General features: G+C 34.6%; 1 protein-coding gene across 1 annotated transcript in view; it reads right to left on the bottom strand.

The window, feature by feature from the left end:
• The window catches only part of LOC150093938 (histone-lysine N-methyltransferase 2A-like), a 294597-nt gene that overhangs the window by 196451 nt on the left and 72423 nt on the right, over window positions 1–25723 (bottom strand). Inside the window, exon 6 of the mRNA XM_090412869.1 lies at window positions 23735–23872. Within this exon, the coding sequence (XP_090268995.1) occupies window positions 23735–23872 (138 nt within the window). The remainder of the gene's footprint in view (window positions 1–23734; window positions 23873–25723) is intronic.

The raw sequence follows: 25723 nt of genomic DNA, 5'->3' as shown, positions 1-25723 counted from the left end.
CACACAACTATACAATAATTCATTCACATGGAAAATTCTAGCAAAACAGGCATTTGATGTCAAGAGAAACAAACTAAGATCTAAACTGATGGATAAAGTTAGTGACTCAGAAGACAGAAATGTAACATCTGATGATGCTGGAGACCTGATAAACAACATGGAAATTTTGAAAAAAATGTTGAGAAAACTAGTATTATCACTAGTTTTCTCAACATTTTTTTATTTTTTTCAAAATTTCCATGTTATTTATAAGTCTCCAGCATCATCAGATGTTACATTTCTGTCTTCTGAGTCACTCCTAACTATATCCATCATTTCACCATCATATCATACTTTGTAGATTCATGAGGGAATATATAACCACAAAAGTATGAAACTTATAAGCTTAGGTTGAGCACTGATAAGGTTATTTGGGAGAAGGAAGAGTCAGACAGCTCTCCCTGCTATACTTTTTAGAAATTTCTGTTGCTAGATTCAATGCTACATTGAGTCTGGTTGGTGAATTTAGTACTCTGTACAAGTGATGATTTTTATCTGTTTTATTGTGATTTTCCCTGAGAAAATTAGCATTTTATAGTATATTAATGTACATTTTAGTGTTTTATAACAAACTTTTGTCAAGATATTGCAATATTAAATATAGTTTTAAATGGTGCCAAAAATGCACAAGAAATGTAATGCCAAGAAGAGAAGTCAAGTCGAGAATCAGAGGGCTTGCCCTGCTATGGAGGATATTGAAGATATTGAGGAGGTTAGAGAAAATGAATCAATCATCAAGATGAAAAAGTGAAGTTAAAGCAGATTATTAGAGAGATGATACAACAATTACAGAAAGTCACATGGCATTTCAATGAATATAGGGAGGAAAAGAAAATTAAGCAGCAGAATAAGAAACAACAAAACATGGAATCATGTAAGTTAGTAAGTAAAGAAATTCGGGTAAGTAATGTTGATTGCAAAAAGGATATTATTTGGTATGGTGACGCTACAATAAAACATGCTGTTGATGAGTGGGTTATAACTTCATGTTTTCCCAGAGCAAAATTTAAAAATATAGTGAATGCAATTGAGAAACAGAAAAGACAAGTAAATGAGATCTTAATTGTAGTAGGTACTAATGACTTAACTAGTGTATAATAAATTTAGTTTAATCCTCTATCCAAGTGTAAGCAAACAAAGTTTGCGCCTGAAGTATCTTCAGGACTGAGGAACTCGTGGTAAAGGTGAACCAAGCTCTCATCACTTGTCTTAGTATCTCCCATAATGCAAAGCACATCTCCTTGCAGACATGTATAATGCTATGCATTCAGGGAAGGGCCACTACCAAGACCGGTTTTTATTGAAGTCTCGTCAGTGGGAGCCAGACCCAGAGGTGGTGATATTAAGGTGGAAGTAATGGAAAAGTGATATTTACCTATACGAGTTGCCAAAAGGTGTCTCACCCCATTATTAAATTACTCTGGATTTAGAGAAAGATGTAAGTTCTTTTCGACTTCATTAGATTAAAATAAATTTACTTTAACACTTTATCCAAGTGTAAGCAAACAAACTTTGCACCTGAAGTATCTTCAGGACTGAAACTTCCAAAAAACTTCCAGTATGAAAGAGAGGACATAAAAGGGCTGTTGAAAAAAGTGTGAGTAAGAGTAAGAAAGCGAAAATCATAAGCATATTACCTTGAAGGGCTTGTGCTCTTAGAGAATACACAGATAAATGTAAGAAAGCTAAACACTGTGTAAACTAGGTAAACAAAAGTCATGGGAAGAACTTTGGTAAGGGCATAGAAAATAAATATCAAGAAGGTGGCAAGATATTCTGGTAGTCAAAGAAGCTCAGAAATGGAGGAAAGAGTGCTGTAAAATGAATTAGAGATGATAAAGATGACATGAAAACTGGAGAAAACGATATCCTTGAAGTATGGAGTAATTACTTTGAAAAATTGCTAAATGAAACTAGTAGTGATGACAGCACATTGATAAAAAAAACTGACCAGATGCAATCAGTGATACATATCCATACTTGAAGTAGAAAAATCCATCAAAAGTCTGAAATGTGGAAAGGCAGCTGGGGTAGATGATATCTGACCACAAATGCTCCAGTATGGAGGTATAAAAGTCTTACAGTGGCTGCAATGCATACTTCAGAAGGCCTGAACAGAGGGACGAGTTCCAGATGATTGGAGTAGAGCTCTCATAGCACCCATATATAAAAAGGGAAATAAAACTGAATATAATAGTCTTACAGTGGCTACACTGCATAGTTTAGAAGTCCTAGATGGAGGGACAAATTCCAGATGATTGGAGTAGAGCTCTCATAGTACTCCATATATAAAAAGGGAAATAAAACTGAATGTGAGAATTACAGAAGTATTTCTCTACTGAGTGTTTCTGGTAAGATTTATGCCAGTATACTTGAGAAACAGTTGAGAAGATTGTGGAAGAGAAGCTTGGTGAAGAACAAGTTGGATTCAGGCCAAATAGAAGCTGTCAGGATCAGATTTTCACTTTACAACAAACAGTTGAGAAGTAATGGGAATATAACAAAGTTTTGGAGATCTGTAAAAAGTTTTGTAAAAAAAAAAAGCATATGACAAGTGCTAAGAGAGAAGCTATTCAAAATGATACATTTGTATTGTGTCAGTTGGGCATTATATCAAGCAATACTTAGTCTTTAATTGAGTTGTAATCAGCAGTTAGAATTAAAGAAAGTACAGGAAGATAGTGTAATGTTAAATCTGGTGTCATACAAGAATGTACATTATTCTCTCTGTTATTTATTATCTATATGGATCACATTATGAAGGAAAGTGGCATTAAACTTGATATCAAAATTGGAGATGTTAATCTCAGCTCTTTACTTTATGCACATGATGTTATACTTCTAAATAAATCTGCTACAAGTCTGCAAGATTCCCTGACTAAATTGAATGACTGTTGTAATAGATATGGTATGAAGGTCAGCAATAACATAACAATGAAAATCGGTAGAAACATTGAAGATATCAACTGCATTATGAATGGAGAACCTATAGAACAAGAAAGACATTTCAGCTACTTAGGCATGATTTTAGTGAAGATGGTAAATTAAATATGAAAATAGACAACAGAATCAATAAAGCTGGTATGGTAGGAAATCAACTGAATAAATGTATATGGAATAAGAGAGAAATTAGTTAAAACACTAAATTTGCTGTATACAAGACAGTATTCAAACCAATTTTAACTTATGGATCTGAGAGCTGGGTTAGAAGTAAAACACTTGACCAGAGAATAGAGGCTGCAGATATGAGAGTCCTGAGAAAAATTAGGAGCAAGAACAGATGGCATCAATGGCAATATCATATTAAAAACAAATATATTAGGAAAGAAGTTGACATTGTTAGCATCCAGGAATGTGTTGGTAGAGCTAATCTCAGGTGTGTTATGTTATTTCTCTATCCTAATCCCTGTCGTACCTACCTAGCTTGAAATCTCTAACCTATCTCTCTGGGACCGCTTCTCCTTTCGGAACTCTGACAAAATTTGTTTGATATAGCTGTGCCAGCCAGAGTCCTAGGATAGAAGAATTCTTGTACAAAGAAACCTTTCCAGAGTTAAAGTATTACCTAATCTTGTTAAAGTATTAAGTACCTATAGAAATTTCAACATTGCAGTTATGACCTAAAACTTTCTTTAATTTCCCCTTATTCACAGGTTCGAACTTTAGCGAGTGGTAAAATCAGTCTCATGCTCAGACAAACTCAGACTTAAGTAGAAAAAACATGTTTATTAAATATCAAATTACATACAAATAAACTTCCACACATCAAAGGTATGTTATATCAAAGTTCTAATTCACTAGCTAAGCAATAAGGAACATTCTAATTATCAAATACTCTATTTACATCTCTAGGTTAAATATATACATATTCATTATAAAACACTAATTCAAAATTCTCAGTAAAGTTCACTAACAAAGATCAATTCACATTCAACTGAGTGTTGCATACTCTCAGGCTTTCAGACTACTAGTCCAATATGATTAACACGTTACCGAGCATGAAAGTCACTTAAAAGTTTTCTTTCCTTTCAATTAGAAATCTGTTCTTCTCTCTTTGCTCCAATACTAATTGTTACATGAATAAGGAAATTTCTGTACATTGCCAGTGTCCTGAGAGGTTATCGCACTTCTTTCATCTGTCCTTTGTAGTCAGACATCTTTCTGCTTTATCGAGTCGTGTCCACGTGGAGGTTACGCTGATCGACACAAATAGCCATTCTTTGTACTTTGCCAGACAAATGCTCATCTACCGGATCAATATCGTCATCTCAGCCATCCTTCAAGGGAGAACTTTTCTACTGTCTCGCATCAGTCAACTCTTATCGATGGCCCTAGTTGACGTCTGCCGTCAGCTCACGTATAGCATGCCCGACTCCTTCAGCTAGCAACCGGGAAGGAGATTACTTCCGGTGCTGTTGATCAGTCAGCACTCTGCTTGTCCACACGAGAAAACAGGAGCAGAAAAAACGGGGGTCAAAACCCGAGTGAACTTGCATTTTATTCTTCTTTCTAGCGCCCTCTTTTCATAATGGAGGATGTTCTCCTATTCACCCCTACGTGGTTGCATCACACTTCTGCTCCTTGAAGAGCGCTCTTTTCGCAAGTTCAGCTCGCCTTCCATGAACGCTTTCGCTTTGGGCGTTACGTCACCGTAGGAGCTAGCTAGCAACCCTTGGACCTTTGTTTGCACTTAGACATACATTCTTACATAGAGTATAATTTTGACATTAATAATTTTAAACAATATAATTCTATTTAGACATACAATTTTCTCCTCTATTTTACTTCTTTCTAAGGTGGTTCTAACATGTTTTCTTTTATATTTTGCTTTCTTAACTAAGAGTACAAGTATTTCTTGTTAAATCTTGAATGAATGATTCTTTTGTTGAAAGAGTCCTCATTCAAGATCTAACAGGTGGTATGATCACTTAAACAGAATGGGAGAGGAAAGATTAGCAAAACAAGTATTCTCTACCAGTTTGGCATGAAAAAGACCCAGAGGAAGACCAAGATATAGGTGGATTGATATGCAAAAAGTGACTTAGAAGATAGAAATATAAGATCTGACAATGTTGGAGTCTTGATAGGTAACAGATTGATTTGTAGGAAAACTGTAGATAGGAAGTTAGTAATGATGTGAATTTTCATGTAGTACTATCATATCCTGTACACCCCTTAAGGGTACAAGTCAAGAATTTAATGATGATGGCTATGATGACATGATTCTATGCATAGGATGTGTAGAAGGAATGAATGCAAGTTTTTGGATGTGTGGAGTAAGTTTGAGGAAAGATTGGATTTGTATAAATGGAACTACCTACACTTGAATGTGTTTGGTATCAGGAATCTTGAAAAACTAATAACTGGTATAAGACTTAACACATAGAGTCAAGAAACTAAATCATGATGGGAGGAATGGTGAGAATGTGTGTGTAAGAGTGACAGTGTTATGTAATTGTGTTAACGATGGGAATGGGCTTCATTATGGAAATGATTATGAGAAAAAAATTTCAACTTTGTGTTCGTCCGGTTCAGACCCATGAAATGTTAAAAACATATACATAAGACACTAGAGAAGAACAGATAAATGTCTGTACACCAATGCTAAGAGTATCAGAAACAAAGGGGATAGAGTTTGTTGCCTTGGTCAATATATTGGAGCCTCAGATTGTACGCATCAGTGAGAAATGGCTATCAGAATCAGATATACTAACTGGTATAGTGCAAAAGGTACAGTGTTTTTTTAGGAAGGATAGACAGAGGGGAGGGGGGCATGCTATTAATGATTTCGGATGACTTGAATCCAGCTAGTGTTGAGACCTATGATTGTAATACTAGTAACAGTTTTTCATGTGGCAGTGAGTGTGAAATAATCTTGTGTGAGGTGGAATCTAATAAAATCAAATACATAATGAGATTGTTGTTACAGACCTGGTGGATCGGTTCCTAGTGATGAAGTAATGTATCACCAAATAAAGATGATGGATGCAAAAAGAGTAATGAAAATGGGGATCATAATTATCCAAACACTGATTGCGTGGTAGTAAAATCTCATAAGAAGAATGAAAGTGAATTTATTGAGCTGTTGCGAGACATCTTTCTGCAGCTGCATGCGACAGAAAGAACTTGAGGTCAAAGAGTGTTAGATTTGATTACAGTGCCAGAGGGTGTTTCAGTTGAAAGACTGAACAGCTCCTGCTTTATTCTATTCCTCTTGTCTACACATGGCACTAGTGAACTATAGCTCTTGTAGCCATTTGTGTGTGTGGATCATATATATATTTAACTTATTAAAGACATAACTATTCTTTCTCGAGTTGGTAACAATGATCATGTGGTACTCAGTTGGAAGATGACTGTTTATAAAAGGGTTACATGCTGAACTAAATAGCAGGAAATTATGACCAACTGAGGAGTATACTGAGTTCAGAGCAATGCTATTGGTTGCTGGATGGGAGGAATATTGACAGTGCGTGGGAAGCATTTAAAAATGCTTCCCAGGAGTCAAGTGGATGTGTGATCTTATTAAGAAAGAGATTTATAAGTAAAAGATGATGTGGAAGGAATATCATGTGCCTAAGGATGATGTGCATTATGAAAATTATAAGCAGCAGGCCAGAAGAGTCATAAGTGTTTTACAGAAAGCTAAGTCTGAGTATGAAAAGAAACTGACTCTGCAACTTAAAGACAACCCAAAAGAATTATGTCATTATGCTGCAAGTAAAAGAAAGAAGGAATTTGAAAGAATAACTCTACTGAATGCAGATGGTATGCAAGTGACTGATGCAGAAGTGATAAAAATAATGGTAGCCACTTTGCTATAAGCTATCAACCTGGTACGTGCAACATTAAACTCGCTGCTACCTCTTCACCATATGAGGAAATTCATATGGATAAGGAGTTGTTGTTGAACAAACTGAATAAGAATTCTGCAATAGGAATTGATGGGATATCATCACAGATGCTAAAAGAGCGTTCAGCTGAACTGCCTATTCCCTTGACCAGGTATATAATTTGAGTCTCAGAACAGGGAAGATTTCACAGGAGTGGAAAGAATGTATGGTAATCCCATTGCACAAGGGTGGTACAAAGACTGATGTATCCAACTATCAACTAATCAGTATCTCAGGAGTGGTGGTGAAGATTTTGGAAAAGTTGGTTAGGTTGCACGTTCAGAAATGGTTGACAGAGAATCTCTACTTTGCAATGAACAGCATGGGTTTACTAAAGGAAGGTAATGTTACCACTGAGTTAGACACAGGGAATGGATACACTATGATACTTATTTTGCTAAGGTTTTTGACAGAATATAGCATGGAAAACTCAATGCATTAATGACATTGGGAAGGATTTGGCATGTGACATATAGCTATTTGCTGCTGATAGAAAGATAGGTAGAGTGATCAGGAGTTCTGTTGATATACAGTACTTGCAGAATGATTTGAATAGGCTGGAACTGTGGGCATGTGAAAATGGATATCAGTTCAATATCAGTAAATGCACACACTTTGGTGCGATCAGGTATCTAATGTCGTATTATATTGGTGGGATTATGCTAGAAGAAACTGACCAGGCTAGGGGAACCTTGGGGCGTTAGTATATAGGAAGTTGAAGTTCGAGGACCATGTGGCAAAGATTGCAAATACAACTCAAAAGATAATTGCATTGCTGAAATAAATTTCACATGTAAAGATAAGGCGGTCATTTTGTCTCTTTGCAAGCCATGATAAGACCTCATTCGGTGTGCAGTGTGCAGGTCTGTTCTCCTGGTTTCCATTGTGATTCTGATATAGCGGATAGAGTGCAAAGGAAAGTGTTAAAGTTGATATCAGGATTGCAGAATACTGATTATGAAGACAGATTGAGAAATTGTAGACTGCAGACACTAGCAAAGAGGTAAAAGAGGGGTGATATGATTGAGCTTTACAAACGTCTGAGAGTCGCACAGGATTTCAGTTGATGAATATTTTCATTTTATGGAGGATGGAGGGAAAGGACAAGAGGGCATCTTTGGAAGCTAAGAATGAATGCTGCTAAGACAGGGATGATCTAGATTTTTCTCTCAGAGTGGTGCATAATTGGAATGGATTGTCATCGGATGTTGTGTGTATGCATTCAAGAATAAGTATGATAGCTGGTGTGTGTGTGTGTGTGTATGTAGTATGTGGCCTCTCTCGACCTGACTCCTTGGAGGTATCACTTAATAATAAAATTAGGTCATTTAAGAGTCAGAGCTGAGTTTTTTTCTTTTCATGGTATCTAAAAGTTCACTTGATTTCCCTATTTGTTCCAGTACTTCTTGAATGGGCATTTTTGCAGTTCCAAAAAAATTGAGTCAAGATCTGAATCAAGAGATAGCACTTATCAAGAATGAGGATATCATAATGGTTTTATGATATATAAAAGAAAAATAAAAGAGAAATAATAAAGAGGTTATGTAAAACAGAAATAACATCCGAAAAGGAAGATAAAATACAATAAAATGAAATATGCAGAAGAACTCTTTACTGACAGAAAATACTTATGAACAGTTAGATGGTAAAGCCTTATAGAATACCAGCAGAAACAGTAGTTATTAGAAGGCAACAACATTGCTATATTAGTAAAGCTATTTAATAATATCTACGATATAAGCATAATTCCTCAAGACTGGTTACAATTGACCTTCTTCATGATACTTAAAAAAGCAAATGCCAAAACTTGTAATGATAAAATGATCAGTCTAATGGTCATGTTCTCAAAATTTTTCTGAAAATAATTCAAAAAAGAATATATAGAAAATGTGAAGATAACTATCAGTGATAGCCAATTCAGCTTTAGAAGTGGTTTGGGAACAAGAGAGGCTCTTTTCTGTTCTCAAATCTTATTCCAAAAAAAATAAAAAAATGTAGTGACCAAAACAAGGAAGTATTCATTTGCTTCATTGACTCTGAGAAAGCATTTGAAAAAGTCCAATTACTAAAATAATTGAATTATTAAAAAGAATTGAATTAGATAGTAAGAATATTAGGATCCCTGAAAACTTACAGTGGAACCAAAAGGAATCTGTTCAAGTTGATGACATTATGACAGACTCCATTAGCATCAAAAGAGGAGTAAGATAAGTATGTGTGCTGCCACATATACTCAGAAGCCATATTTCAAAATATGTCATCAGTAATATCTGATATGCTAATGACACAGATCTCCTGGCTGACAATATTCAGGATCTTCAAAATCTTCTCAAACCGGTGAACAAAGAGAGTGAAAAAATGGGATTAAGAATAAATATCACGAAACTAAATTCATGGTCATATGCAAGAAATCAATTTTTAATTCAGCACTTTCTTTAAATGGGGAAACAAATAGAAAGAGTGAATTTAAATAATTTAAATTTAAATATCTTGGATGTTGGTTAAATGAAGAATGCAACCCAGAAATGGAAATAAAAGAGCTGAAATGGCAGAAAAAAATTTTCTCCTGATGAAATCAACACTGTGTAATGGCCATTTAAATTTAGAGCTTTGAGTACACATGGATAAATGCTATGTATGGTCTGTACTGCTGTGTGGTGCAGAAACTTGGATGTTGAAGACAACATCGATAAAAAAAAACTTGAAGCCTTTGAGATGTAGTTATACAGACGAATGTTAAAAATCCCACAGATAGCAAAAAATGTCCAATCAAGTAGCACTGGAACAAACAGAGAAATCATTTGTTCCAGTACTACTTGAAATGGAGAAACCCATCTCATGAGTAAGACTAAAAAAAAAAAAAAAGTGTAACATCTTTCTATAGAGAAAACTGTTACATTTTTTTTTTTTTTTTTAGTCTTACTCATGAGAGATTGTAAACTTAGAGTAAATTAGTACAATTTCTTATATATTTTTTTACTTCTTTTTTTAAAAGCAATCTAAAAACTCTGCTCCAAAGATCACATGTAGAACTTATTCAAGCCACTGTAGCCTCCAATAAATGGTATGGTAATACTTAGTGAATGAATTATGATGGGCTAGAAATTTGGAACACAGTAATGAATACAGTTTGGTTGGCTTTGGTTGGCTAAAATTACATACGTTATCTTTGTAGGGCATAATCAGATATCGCGCCAGCTGGTGCTCTGCATGATTATACAATTCCTCCACTGTTCTTCAGATGGAGTAAGGATGAACAGGGAATAGTCAGTTACTGAAACTATCTCAGCAGAAATAAAGATGAGCATCAACAAAAAAATAAGCAGAACTAGAATTAAAGAAGTAGCATGCCAACATATTTTTTATACACGCATGTGTGTGTGTGTGCATGCCATGCAATACACATGCACACATCACAAAAGTACCTATGGGGAATTTATTAAGAAGAAAGAATGAATCTGATATCATGTGTCTTGAGTAACTAGAGGAAATAGTCCTTGGAAAAGGCAGCATAAGAATTCCAAAGAGCAAAGTAGAGAGAACAAAAGAGGAGAATGAAAAGTTACTTCAGTGGCTGTTTGAAACAAAGCTGTGTATGCTGATCAGTGGCTACTTGTGTTTGTAGATGTTTATGGAAAGTGGTAGGAATGGATAGAAACCTGATATCTCTCTCTCTTGCAGAACATCAATGACAATGCAGAGGCTGCTGTGAAAAACTGTGGAGAAATAAGATGGTTCTGGACAACAAGAGTCACAAGGGGAATTGCAATTCAAGGTACGAAAATAAACAGTTTGCGATCTGCAAAGAACATTGTCATTACTGAATAATGATGAAGAGGAACTAGAAAGAATAGTGCTGAAGTTAAGTGAAGAAGGAAGAGATATGAGTTGATAATGAGCATCGATAAAACAAAAACAATGATATTCAGAGAGAAGAGAATCAAAAGTAAATAAAGGTCAATGAACAAGAGCTGAAAGAGGTTAGGAACATCACATATCTAGGCAACATGACACATGATTTAGACCATAAAAAAAGAGATAAGATCTTGGATAACGAAAGCTAAAGGAAATCTGCAGGGACAAGATATGGAAAATTAAATCAGTGAGCCTTCCCATAAAGCTGAGACTGCTAAAAACATGCATGTTCCTCCCAAGTGCTCTCTTTGGCTGTGAGACATGGGTAATGATCAAAGAATCTGTGAGACAAATGTTGGCTTTTAAAAGAACATGGTATAGAAAGATTCTATGAATTGAATGGGTGCAAAAACTAACAAATAAAGAACTTTATTGCAAAGTAAACTGCAAAGGAAATCTAATGCAGAAAATAATTGAGAGGAAATCTAATGCAGAAAATAATTCCGAGGAAACTAGTTTTTTGGACATATCTGCAGAAGAGATAACAGTAGAAAGATCAAACATGGATGCTTGATACAGTGGGTGGTATAAACAGAAGAGGACAACCAAGGCAAGAGTGGATAGACAATGTGAAAGAGGGGTGTAGAAAGAGTTTGAAGGATTTGAGTCACCTGGACAGAGAGAAATGGTGAAATAAGCATTGGACCTTTTGGCAACTGATGATGAAGTGGTAGGAATGATGAAATGAGTTTGGTGAAACAGTAGCCAGGAAAATATCTGTGTATGCTTGTGTGGGAGAGGGGGAAGGCCCATAAGGGAGAGTGACACAATGCAATATCCTAAAAGTATGAACAGAATTCTAAGTTTTGCAAATTTGGGAATTCCATGGTGTCAGTAGTACCTGAAGGCACAATAGTATCATCTTTTTAATGGAGAAACAGGTGGCTGTGGATGTGATCTCTTTATGCAAGAATGGTTTGAGGAGCAGCTGAAGTCCTGAGAAGAATAACTTGATCATAACTGGAGATCTAAACATTATTGAAGGTAAGGTAGAATAATGAGACCTTTCCAATAAGAAATGAAAGAGCTGTTTTGTGGCATTAAAATTTACTAAGTAGCTCTCATCCCCATTTGAGAGAGAGATTCAGTGTTTCAGACATTGGTTATGGAAGAACTTGAAGTTTGGATCATATAAGCAGTAGAAACTTCATCAAATTGAGAAAACAAATAGAGTACACTGTTTCAGCAGTTGGATTAGTGAGACTAAGAAAATCAAAATATTTGGATTTTTTTAAGCAATAAGCTGATTTGGTAATGTATAAAATTTTAAAATGGATCCCAGTATTTAGAGATGAACTGCCCATGCAATATACATATATTACAGAAGAAAAAGTGAAATCATTTTAAAACAAAACCTATGGAATAAGAGAGAAATTAGTCGGAACACTAAATTAGCTGTATACAAGACAGTGTTCAAACCAGTTTTAACTTATGGATCTGAGAGCTGGGTCAGAAGTAAAACATTTGACCAAAGACTACAGACCGGAGATATGAGAGTTCTGAGAAAGATTAGAGGTGTGAACAGATGGCATCAATGGCAATATCACATTAAAAACGAGGATATTAGGAAAGAACTTGACATTGTCAGCATCCAGGAATGCATTAGCAGAGCTAATCTCAGGTGGTATGGTCACTTAAATAGAATGGGTGAAGAAAGATTAGCAAAACAAGTGTTCTCTGCCAGATTGGCAGGAAAACGACCCAGAGGAAGACAAAGATATAGGTGGATTGATGCTGTACAAAGTGCCTTAGATGATAGAAATATAAGATCTGATAATGTTGGAGTCTTGACAAGGAACAGACTGGAGGAAAATTGTAGATTGGAAGATAGTAATGATGTAAATTTTTCATGTAGTACTATCATATCCTGGACACCCCTTGAAGGTACATCGCAGGAATTTGATGATGATGATGAACTAAACCTTGGAGATAACATTAAGAAACTGTGAAGAGAACAGTGACTGATTCAGTGGGGGAAAAAAAAGCTAAATGGTAGATTAGGAAGTTAAAGAGAAAGTCCTGGAAAAGAAGAAAGAACATTGAAAGTTCCTAACAATTAAGTCAAAATGTGCTCTAAGATAATATATAAAAAATATAAGAAAGCAAGGCAATGTAAAAGTAGCGAAGAAAAAGTTATGGGAAGACTTAAGAAGAAAAAATATCAGAATATCAGAAAGGAAGCAAAATGTTCAGAGGATATTAACATGCTTAGAAATGAAGGAAAGAGTGTTGAAAAAGGAATCAAAAAAGATAAAAAGAACAAGATATTCTAGGTGTCTGGAATAATAACTTTGAAAGACTATTAAATGAAACAAGAAGTGACAGAACAGAGGTAAAAAATATTTATGAGGGATGCAATCAGGAGTACTTATCAATACTTGAGGGTCAAAATCCTGAATGTAATGTTGAAAGGCACATGGAGAAGATGATACCCAAGAAATGATCAAATAAGAACTAAGAGTTTCATAGTGGCTGCACTGCATAATTAAGAAGGTATGGTCAGAAGATTAAATTCCAGATGATTGGAGTAGAGCTCTCATAGTATCAATCCATTAAAATGAAAATAAAACTGAATGTGCCAATTACAAAAGCAACTATTGTGTGTTCCTGGTAAGATTTATACAACCATACTGAAAAGAGGCTATGAGAAGCTGTGAAAAGGAAACTTGGGAAAGAACAAGCTGGTCTCGTGACAAACAGAGGTTGTCAAGATCAGATATTCAATTTAAGACAAACAGTTAAAAAATCATGGGAATATAACGAAGATTTGTATTTAAGATCTGGAAAAGGTACCAATAGAAAATCTATTCAAAACACTATTGTTATATGGTGTAAACTGGACATTACATGAGCAATACTTAAGTCTATAATTAAGTTGTAATTCAGCAGCTAGAACTGAAGGAGATACATAGAAAGATGGCCTGATGAAAAATCGTGTAAAAAGGATACCCACTAGATGTACTGCTTTTCATCATGATGGAAGTAATCTTAGCTATTTGTTTTACCAAGATGATATTATATTTCTGAATAAATTCAATTAAAGTCTCATGATTTTTTAACAAATTTAAATAACTGCTGTAACAAATTTGGTATGAAAATCAGTAATAAAAAGAAAAAGCAATGAAAATATGTAAAGAATAAGTAAAACATTTCAGCTATTTAACCAGAAACAAGAGAAAACATGCTGATATGGTTGGAAGTCAATTGAATAAATTTATAAGAAATAAGAAAATGATCAAAACACTAAAATAGTTGTATACAAGACAGTTTTTTGAAAACAATTTTTTAACTTATAGATCTGAGAGCTGTGTGAAAACAAAACAGTTGATATGGGAAAATCGAACTAAGGAGAAAACAAAAAGAAGGAAAGTGCAAGTCATAAGTTATCTATCAATGAATAATAATGATAATGGTAAAAATGATAATAGTAATGTAAGCCAATTGTAATGTAATGTTAAGTTAACATGAGTCAATTAAAATAAGAAAAAATAAGTCATATGGTACGGTGATTCAATAATTAAATTTATGCTTGATGAAGGAGTCACAACACTAAGCTTCCCCGGAGCTAAAATAAAGGATGTAACAAATGCAACAGAGACACAGAAGATAAAAGTAAAAGAGAGGGTAATGCTAATCAGAAGTAATGATTTTAGTAGAGAACAAACATGATATGAGAGAGGACATGAGAAAGTAAAATGGTTTGTTCATTACCGAGATATGGCAGTAATGAGTTAAGGAGGGACATGATAGCAAATGACTCAATGCAGAGGCTATGTAGAAAAAATGGGCGTGAATTTTTTGGATGTGTAAAGTGAGCTTGATGTTAGAAAAGAATGCTATAAGAGGGATGAACTAGACTTGAATGGATTTAGCATCAGGTGCCTAGAAAAAGTACTTATTAAAATGGTCATGAAAAGTAGATCTTGGAAGGAATGCCATGGATGTGTACATAGGTTCAGTTAGGATGTGCAGACATAACAGTGACATTCCAATGACCATGGTTATAAATCTGCTGAGGGAATCACTATGCTTTGGGTTTTTTGTGTGTCTGGATAGGGAAAAGAGAAAATTGCTTGACTGATCCAAGCACACTGTAGATTAAGTATAAGAAAAAGTGAGGAGGGAACTTATTATGTTTATACACAAATGCCAGGAGCATCAGGAACAAAGGGGATGAGTTTGTTGCTTTATTGAATATGTGGCCTAAGATTCTCAGCATTAGTGAAATCTGGGCCAAATGTAGTAAGTGCAATCAAGTGTAAACGATACAGTATTTTTAGGAATGACAAAAGAAATAGAAGAGGATGGAGAGTACTACTAATGATATCAGTAAAGATCAGATATTTGGCTTTAGTCCAGTTAGGATAGAAATATTTGAAAGCAATAATGGTAATAATATTCCATGTAGTATACTAAGTTTGAAGCTACCTGGATGAAATATACGGTGGGTGTTGCTACACACCTGGTGGCTTATTTGCTGGGGATAAAGAAATGTATCACCAAATTACTCTGATGAGAACTAAATGAGTAAATTATTAGGTGTGACTTAAATTATTCAAATATTGACTGGGTTGCAGAGAAAACCATGGTAAGAATAAAGGAGAAATTACCGAAGTGTTGCGAGACAACTTTCTCATACGACATGTGAAAGAAGAAATTTAAGTGTTAGATTTGATCTGCATTAGAAAATCTCTAGTAAGGATGTGACTGTTTGGCCATCAGTTGGTGACAGTGATCATGTTGAACTGACCTGGCAAGTAGCCAACTACAGTGGTACCTTGGTTTGCGAACATAATTCGTTCCGGAAACGTGCTCGTAATCCAAAGCACTCGTATATCAAAGCGAATTTCTCCATAAGAAATAATAGAAACTCAGATGATTCGTTCCAAAACTCAAAAATATTCATATAAAAATGATTAATACAAAATACATAAAGTAATCGAATTTATTAATTACATTACAATTACATATTACAGTAAATACAATTAATTGTATTGGGTAGAACAACTTTCATTGTCACTAACGGAATCCCTGCTATCCGTCTCATTACAATTAAAAACTTGCTGCGGCAGGTAACACTTAGAAACCATGAGCTTCTGAAACTCGGCAACGAACGCCACAGCTGCCTTTGTGTCCGAACTCGCAGCCTCTCCATGCCTCACAACACTATGGATGCCACTACTTTCAACCCTTTTCTTCATTGGGGCCATTGTCATAGTACAGTTACTAAAGAACAGTCACTACATTTGGACACAAAATAAAAAAAAAATGCTTTACGCACGCACACGTGGTCACAACGCCAGTCAAAATGTACCTCATTCGTATAGTCAACCAATGTTGACTATACGAATGAGGTATGCCAACTGAGACCACACATGCGAGACGTTTACTCACAATCCCGAGCGGCTTGTGATCACATGACGCTCGGCAGACAACGCGTATGGGTAATACAGTACTCGTATTGCAAGACGTCGCTCGTTTATCAAGTTAAAATTTATTAAAAATTTTTGCTCGTCTTGCAAAACACTCGCAGACCAAGTTACTCGCAATCCAAGGTACCACAGTATATGAATGTTTCAATCAGGAAAAATTTATATCACCTAAAACCTGAACTAAAACCTTTAGTTCAGGTTTTGGACACTCGATTTGGACACAAAACCTTGTGGTGTGCTTAGCTGTTAGATATACAGGGATATCAGATGAAGAGAATAGGCTGGAAGTTGGGAGTTAGACGTTTAAACTGTACTTTGTACTGACTTAAACCCCAAACAAATACAATACAATTAAATGTTAGGTTAGCTGAAAAGTCACGAAGTACTTTTTTTTGTGTGTGTGTCCACTCACAAAAGTTTGTATGGCAACAGTGCATTAGCACTATGGTAGGGCTAAAGATTTTTTATTTATTTTCTTATGCACCAGCAATGAAATTCATCTCCCACCTAAAGACATAGATATCTATGTTTACAGCAGGATTAAAACCTATAAAGCCTATAGCCTGTTGGTGGAGAGGATGGTCTGAAAAGTTTTCAGCCTCAACCATAGATGGCAACACTATCGGCAAGCATTTTTTTTTTTTTCTAAGTTGGTAGATTTCACATAAGCATCCATGTGAAATCACAAGTCATTCTATCAAGTAGTTTGTTTTATTCAGCTGTCTAAAGCAAAAGTGTTGCTATATACCTTGAAATGGATAAAATTGAGTATAGGATATATTCAATATCCTATACTCGGCAGCCCATTTCTTAATTGTCGAAAATGAAGGAGAAGAGTGCCCATAAACTTTTATGAACTTCAAATGAATTTCTTTTGCCGTTATAAAATTCTTTGTAAAAGAAGGTTTTTAACGCCAAAAGAAATTCATTTGAAGTTCATAAAAGTTTATGGGCACTCTTCTCCTTCATTTTCGACAATTAAGAAATGGGCTGCCGAGTTTAAACATGGCCATAACAGCCTTGAAGATGATCCATGGCAAGGACATCCAAAACGTGTAACAACACCAGAAATCAGTGATCAAGTGCACAATATGGTATTGGATGACTGGCGAGTCAAAGTGCGTGAAATTGCTGAGACTACAGGCATTTCAAAAAAAAACGTATAGGATATATTTTGCATGAAGAATTGCAAATGAAAAAGCTTTGCGCAAGATGGGTGTCACGCTTGCTCACAGCAGATCGAAAACACAAAATATATCGAAAATCTCTGAACAGTGCTTGTAGCATTTTAACAAGAATAAAACTGATTTTGTGAGTTGATTTATTACTATGGATGAGACTTGGATTTATCATTACACACCAGAAACCAAACAGCAGTGAAAATAGTGGACAGAAGCCAGTTGTTCAGCGCCAAAGAAGACAAAGTCGGTTCCATCAGCAGGAAAGGCCATGGCATCGGTGTTTTGGGATGCTAAAGACATTTTGTTTATTAATTATCTTGAAAAGGGTAAAACAATAACCGGGGAATATTATTCCGATCTTCTAACCATACTAGACGAAAAAATTCGTGAGAAAAGACCCAGTTTGTAGAAGAAAAAAATCATCTTTCATCAGGACAATGCACCTGCCCACAAAGGTGTTTTGGCAATGGGAAAATTAAGAGATCTGCACTCTGAATTGTTGGAACATCCACCCTATTCCCCAGATTTGGCTCCCTCTGACTTGTATCTCTTCCCAAAACTAAAACTTTTCCTTGGTGGTCAGCATTTTTCTTTGAATCAAGAGGTGATTGCAGCTGTAGAGAGGTATTTTGCAGATCTTACTGAGAACCACTACAGGGATGGGATAATGGTGCTGGAGCATTCATGGAATAAATATGTTAGTTTTAAGGGAGATTATGTTGAAACATAAAAATAATTTTGAAATTATAAATTTGTGTTTTCATTGCTAGGCTGAGAACTTTTCAGACCACCTTCGTATTATAATTTTTTAAGATGTTATATTCAAGCAATGATGATCAGCGAAAGCAGAGGATGTAGCAACATTATTCAACACTAAAGATGAAGATAAACTTGAATGTAGGCCAATTTCAAGCAGATGCTCCAGACAAATTTCAGAGCAGGAAGTTACATAAGAAGGCTGATTTATGCCTACTGGCCCAGAGAAGGTAATAGGAAGAAATATAAGTTTTTAGAGTCCGTTAAGAGAGAGAGAGAGAGAGAGAGAGAACATAAATGATAAAGTACGAAATGAATCTTGGATTATACAGAAAAGTTCTGAGAAAAATTTAGAGAAAAAGGCATACCTAATAATAAGCAGCCAATGGAATCTATTTAGAACATTGATGGTAATTACTAAGCACCATAATCTAATATAGGGATATGTATAAATCCACATGGAGAGAAGCCATAAGAAGTCTTAGTGATTGTGATATTGTTGATAGTGATATCTTCAAACTGGTTCAGGAAAAGGAATACAGGAAGTGATTACAAATTAGTTTTGAGTAGGATAAAAAGGTATAAAGTTCAGGTGTCCACATTGCTAAACTTGTGACACCATCACAATGATCAGGAGGACCTTGCCGTGCAGAAGCAATGAAGTTATGGATCCTTTATATAAAGCCTTGATCAGTCCACACATAGGAACTACTGTGTGAGATCTAATCATCTGGTTTTCAGTGGAATGAAGATATCTTAGAGAGAGAGAGTCCTCTGTCTCCACCTTTGGCAAACTATTTTTTGAACCATTTGGAAGATACCTTGTTCTCATTCATTCATCCCCAACCCTCTTACTGGTTTCGTTATGTTGATGATATTTTTGTTGTTTGGCCTCATTCTGAAATGAACTTATCACTTTCCTACAACGGATCAATAGCCTTCATCCACGCATTCGAATTGAAGTAAGAAAGATGGTTTGATATAAAACCAGGTCTCAGAGAAGAGAGCATGCCATCTTCGCTGTTAATCATTTTTATGGATCACATTATGAAAGAGCATCATCATCAATTTCCTGATATGTACCTTCAAGGGATATTTAGGGTACCATGACAGCACTATATGATTAAGTTTACATTATTATTAATCTCCTATCAACAATCTATTACTTGTGAACACTATGAAACGCATTATGAAAAAGCATGGTATTAAAACTGGAAATATCATACAAATGCCATACTCTTAAATAAGTCCACTACCAGTCTTCAAAAGTTTTTAACTGAAGTGAATAACTAATGTAATAAATTTGGTATGAAAATCAGTTATGACAAAACACTATGATAAAAAGAGAGGAATGTGAAAACCATCAAATGCATTCATCAGTAGAGGACTATATAAATAAGAACATTTCAGCAATTTAGGGATAATTTTAGTGAAGTTGACAAATTAAATTATTAGTAAGCAGATAACAGCAAGCCAATAGAATAAATTATGTGGAGTAAAAGTGAGAAAATTAGCTAAAAATACTACCAACACTAAAATGCCAATTATAATATGTGAATCTGACATCTAAATTTAAAATAAAACAATCAAACATCTGTCAGACCCACATGCTAAAATCAGTAAAATTGAAGCAAACTGAAGAGATATAGTTATTTGATTCTTTTTCTATAGTGAAGTGTGTTTTAGGACACACTGTTTAAATGCCCTAAAATGTATCTAATGTGTCTGGGCCATTTGGCAAAATAATAAACTCATCACCTATGTAGTACAGCTACACTAAAGGTTTTGAATATAGCTGTGTTGAAATTTTTTTTGAGTGGTAGGGAGAGGAGAATCTCATTAGGTATATATATATCATTATTATTATTACTGTATGGATACCTCTATGCAGTCCAAAGATTCTGTGAGAGACCCAAACTAGCCACAAAATCTTTCATACCCTTGAACCCATTAACAGACAAAGTGCTTACAACTGACACTGGTAATCCATTCCATTCATTCACAACTCTCCAAGAGAAAAATCTACTCCTCACACCCCTACTAACAATACTTTCCAGGGATGATCTCTTATTCAGCACCCTCTAGCCAAGTTGCTGAAACATTTCAGCAACTTGGCTAGAGGGTGCTGAATAAGAGATCATCAATCCTATAAAACCCTTTAAGTAATAAATTAAAGATACCAAGAAATTATATACTTGGTTTAATCCTTTATCCAAGTGTAAGTAAACAAAGTTTATGCCTGAAGTATTTTCAGGACTGGGGCAACTCATATAAGGAAGCTAAGTTTTAAAACATTTAAGTAACTTAAATGTTTCTATCATATTCCCTCTTTTTCACCTATCAGCTAACTTGTGCAATCCACATCCTCAATTTATCCTCATAAGGTACATTCCACAGATCACTCACCAACTTGGTCACTGGCCTCTGAATCTTTCTCTACCACTTCCTCATTCCCAAGAAACCCAGGAGTAGAAGTGGTAGAGAAGATTCAGAGGCCAGTGACCAAGTTGGTGAGTGATCTGTGGAATGTACCTTATGAGGATAAATTGAGGATGTGGATTGCACAAGTTAGCTGATAGGTGAAAAAGAGGGAATATGATAGAAACATTTAAGTTACTTAAATGTTTTAAAACTTAGCTTCCTTATAGGAGTTGCCCCCGTCCTGAAAATACTTCAGGCACAAACTTTGTTTACTTACACTTGGATAAAGGATTAAACCAAGTATATAATTTCTTGGGGTCTTTAATTTATTACTTAAAGGATTTTATAGGATTGATGCAGAGGAAATGTTTCAACAACTTGGCTAGAGGGTGCTGAACAAGAGATCATCCCTGGAAAGTATTGTTAGTAGGAGACCTGACCACAGTAATCTAGATGTGAACGTATCAAGGTAATGTGAACATACCTTATAAAGAGGAATAACAACTTCCTTTTATCTCTATTTGTTTGTGTGTTCTTCGACAGCAAAGTAAGCTTATGAACTAACTTAGCAACTTTAGCAATGTGCCCTCTAAAACGTCAACTCTGTCTATCACCACCCCATCAATATTTTTAGCTTTCCATGTAAAATAATCTGCATATTATGCAATGAATTTGAATAATTCAAAAATGTAAGTTGCGCTAATGATTACGTGTTTATTTTTAATGGCACCAGTAAATAAAGATGTTTACAAATATGATCTTATATTCAACACCAACCATATCTGAATTTTTGAGGATGAAGTGCTTTTAAATATAGTTTTAAAATGAACAGAATCTTTCTTTATAAAAAAAGGATAGAGATGATGTGTGTGAATATGTGTGGAGGGGGGGGGGGGGGGTTCTAATTGATAAAATCTTATAAGCAACTATCTCCTTATAACAACTAATAATAAGTCTCAACCAAAAGCCTATAAGCACAATGCTAATTTAAAGGCAATTCACTATAGTAAAACCATCTGCTATAACAAAACTACTCCTGTTGTCCTATGAGTTTGCCACAAATTATTTAAAGAGGGGTAGAAGGTACTGAATATGTGCATCTTTTGGAGATGAGATGCCATATATCTGGAGTAAATGAATGTGTAAATCTTCAGCTTATTTGATCTATTTATGCCAAGAAGTAACTTTTTATTCCCCTTCAGGAATTTCCAAATCTTTTTCTTTTGTGTGTATTTATTTAGTGCTGTTATTTCTTTTTTGTGGAAAGCTGATTCAGACTGTAGTTTTAGTAAGGATATTTGCATTTAAATAATTACTTAGCAACTATGTGGGATGACTGTACTACTATGTTCAATGTTCACTATTATATCTAATTTAGATATCTGGAAAAAAAAAAAAAAAAAAAAAAAAAAAAAAAAAAAAAAAAGACAGCGAAGGGGATAAATAAACATAGACCACAACATTTTTAAACTGAACATCAAATTGATAACCCTTATTTCTCTGTCCAATGAAAACACCGTCCTTTAATAAGTATATCTAGGAGTGTATACAATGCCCATGCCTGCAATTTGACTGCTATAGAGAGAGATCTCTAAACATTTGTCTTGAAGAACGTAAGAAATACATATAAGTCAGAACTGGTAAACTATTCATTAGACATTCCTTCACATAGGATTAAATAAAATATCAATATACATAAAGGAAATTACTGTTTCCTATCTAGATTATTCCTGGTATCCCATATCTTATCCCTTTCTAATGGATCTTTTTATAATTTTCAGATGTAAATTTTCTTTGTGTGGGCATGTACCTTGATAGAGTAGGCCACAAGATTACAAACTAGCTGATTAACAAGTCACCTGAATCATATCATTCTGTTTTTCTATCTGAACTAACTACTTTAACAGCCATTTAAATTTTTAGTTTAGTTTATTGCATCTTTGAATAAAAGATATATGTCTCTACATATAGTAGACTAATTATTCCCCTAAAGGATGCTGGTTTCACTAAATACAAAAAAGAAGTGGTGACAAGAAGGAAAAAGCTAGAACTCCGGTACTAGAGACAAACATGATCTCTAATAACATATTTATTATATTAATAACATATGGTGATCTTTCAGATAGGGATCACCAAATAGTGAACTGTGATCTACATCTGAACTGCAATCACTTTTTCAGATACTGTGGGTGATTTACAAAGAAGACAAAAACAGGTGATATCTCATTAAATAATAAGCATAGGATGTTATATTCAGAAAATAAGAATTAAGGAAATCAAGAAGCAGCGATAGCATTCAACACGAAACATGAAGATAAACTTTTTCATTGGAAGGCAGTTTCAAGTGGAATGATGTAAATTCTGTTCTGTGGTATGCTTATGCTGCATGTTTACACTTATTCTGTGTTATGCTTATTCACGCCATGAACCCAAATCTTATGCTGATCCGCACTGTGCCATGCAAGCATATTCACTTTATATTCTATGCCTGTATACTTTTGTCTGTATAAAGTGTTTTCTTTTGGCTGGTTTGCCTGTTTTGTGGAATGAAAAAGGTGAATTTTTTTTTTTTTTTCCCAGAAGCAAAACTACATATGTTCTTCACAACCTAGATAGGACTGAACCCATGTCTTTCCAACAAAAGGATATTGTTATGTTATGGGTATTATGCCTGCAACTATTATAAATATGAAAAATTATGATAAATATGATAAACAATAACTTATCATATTTATTATTTTTGTGGTGTTATGAGTTAATACTCTTAAGATGAAAATATTACCAATAAAATGAATTCTGGAAATCAGAATTCATTTTATTGGTAATATTTTTTCTTCAAAATATGGAATTAAATCTTAGTCTTTGTACATTGGATGGTCCATGTCTTTTAGACATGGATTTCATATTTTTGCAGATGTCCCATCTGCAAAAATATGAAAATGCATATGTGGTTGATATTTTAAATGTCATATATCAATAAAATAAACTTTTCACACACACACACACACACACACACACACACACACACACACACACACACACACACACACACACACACACACACACACACAGTACGTGTCTTATTAAAACAGAATACCATTAGCCTTCCTCTGGATATGGCAGGATGTACATTTTGTAAAGAGCCATCCACTTCTTCAAATACCTCTGCAGACCAATAAGCACAGTTAATGTGGATCCAGTCATCCTGACCGCAGTACAATAAACGACCACAAGCCTAAAATATAAATCCTGTTAGTCATTATTATTACATATCTGAAATGAAAAAAAAACCTGCACATCCATTCAGCACAGCACTATATTTTAAAAAAAAATGAAAGTTGAATAACTGTGCAACAGAAAATCACACAACAAAATCAAATCCCAACCATGATAATCATGTTTTATTTATTATTATTTTTATGTTTAAGATGCTCCAACCCACAAAAGGTTGTAAACTAATAGCACATTAGTATCATGGGAGAAACACTGCTCTAGAGATCTATAATAAATGATAAATTCACTGGGGAATGAAATTCATCTCTTACCAAAAGACAATCCCAAACATCCATGCACATAGCAGGATTCTTAGCTGAAGTCCAGTGGTTAGAGAATGGATACATTAACCTATAAGCCAACCCAGGCTGGCTGTTATTCTTGAGATAAGAATAATCATCACAAATTCCTGATATGTACCCTTAACGGGTGTATGTAAAAAGTTTGCATTATGATTTGCTTCCTACCAATCTGCATATTAGTTTGTTTATCTGTCAAGACTAATATATTGTCAGATCACATACTTTTGTCTTCTAAAGCACTTTTAACTAGTCAGTCCACTTAGTTTTCTTCTAGGTCTTCTCTTCCACATCTTGGCATCAAACATATGCTTTGCTAATCTTTCCTATCCCATTCTATTTAAGTGACCATATATCACCTGATATTAGCTCTCATTCTTGAATGGTAAGAGTGTGATATTCCTTCTTAATATCCTCATGTTTAATATGATTCTGCAAATGATGCTATTTGTTCACCTCCCCTCCCTCTAATGCTTCCATGTTTCTCCTAGTCCACATAATAATCTGCTAGAGTTGGAAAAAGAAGACCCTAAATATGGAATAATTTGAACAAAATATTCTTAAGACTTTATCTGGGACAGATATGTTGATAACATTTTTGTTGTCTGGAACTCTTCCTTTTTAGAACTTCATGAATTTCTATATTAATTCTATAAACCCAAGAATTAAACTTACCATTGAACTAAAAGACAACAAATGCCTTTCTTTTTTGGACATTCTCATTTAGGTCAACCTAATGGCGGTCCATAGCTCTCTGTATACTGAAAAAGACCTCATATTGGTAAATACATCAATGCTGCTTCACATCATCACCTATGTCAGAAATATGGTGTGATTAAAATATTAGTTCACTGTGGACATAAACTATGCCCTAATGGTTTTCTTTTAAATAAATAACTGTCCTATATCAGAGCTCCTTTAATCTCTGATTGATACAATAACAAAATAATTAATAACTATGGCCTCCATCCTAATCCTGCTCAAAAAGTTTCTAGAATTCCATTCTATATGTAAAGGGAGTGTAAGAGAGAAATGCGAGACTTCTTTGCCAATCGACTTACAAGTTTCTTCTGTCCAGCTTGAAATAAATTCTTCCCAGACTCTCTGAAACAAAAATATCCTCTCTTTCTCATCTTGGAGTTTACAGAATCCAGTGCTCATGTGGCCTTTATCATCAGATTCATCTAAAAGAACATCAAGATTATGTTCCACTTCATTAGACTGAATTCGTCAGCCATACCTTATCCACTAGGCATAGAATTCACTGGAATAAAACTTCTGTCTTACACAAATTTATTTTTTGATAGATTATACAAACAAAGTTGTGAAACACACATTTATAGACTGAACATTAACAAAAAAAGACTGTCTTAAACTTTTACAATTTTGGGAAGTCATCCTAAGTAATATTCCTCATGCATGTGTTTCAAGTAGTATTTATCTAAATGTTTCTTTGAATTCTAATAGTTGTAGATAGAATTATCCTCTTACAGTTAATATCATACATTGTCAAC

This window comes from Typopeltis vanoorti, chromosome 23, assembly GCF_054136105.1.
Source record: "Typopeltis vanoorti isolate ZY-2024b chromosome 23, IOZ_Tvanoo_1.0, whole genome shotgun sequence".
In the NCBI taxonomy this organism is placed as follows: Eukaryota; Metazoa; Arthropoda; class Arachnida; order Uropygi; family Thelyphonidae; genus Typopeltis; species Typopeltis vanoorti.
This window is presented reverse-complemented; position numbering and strand designations above follow the sequence as displayed.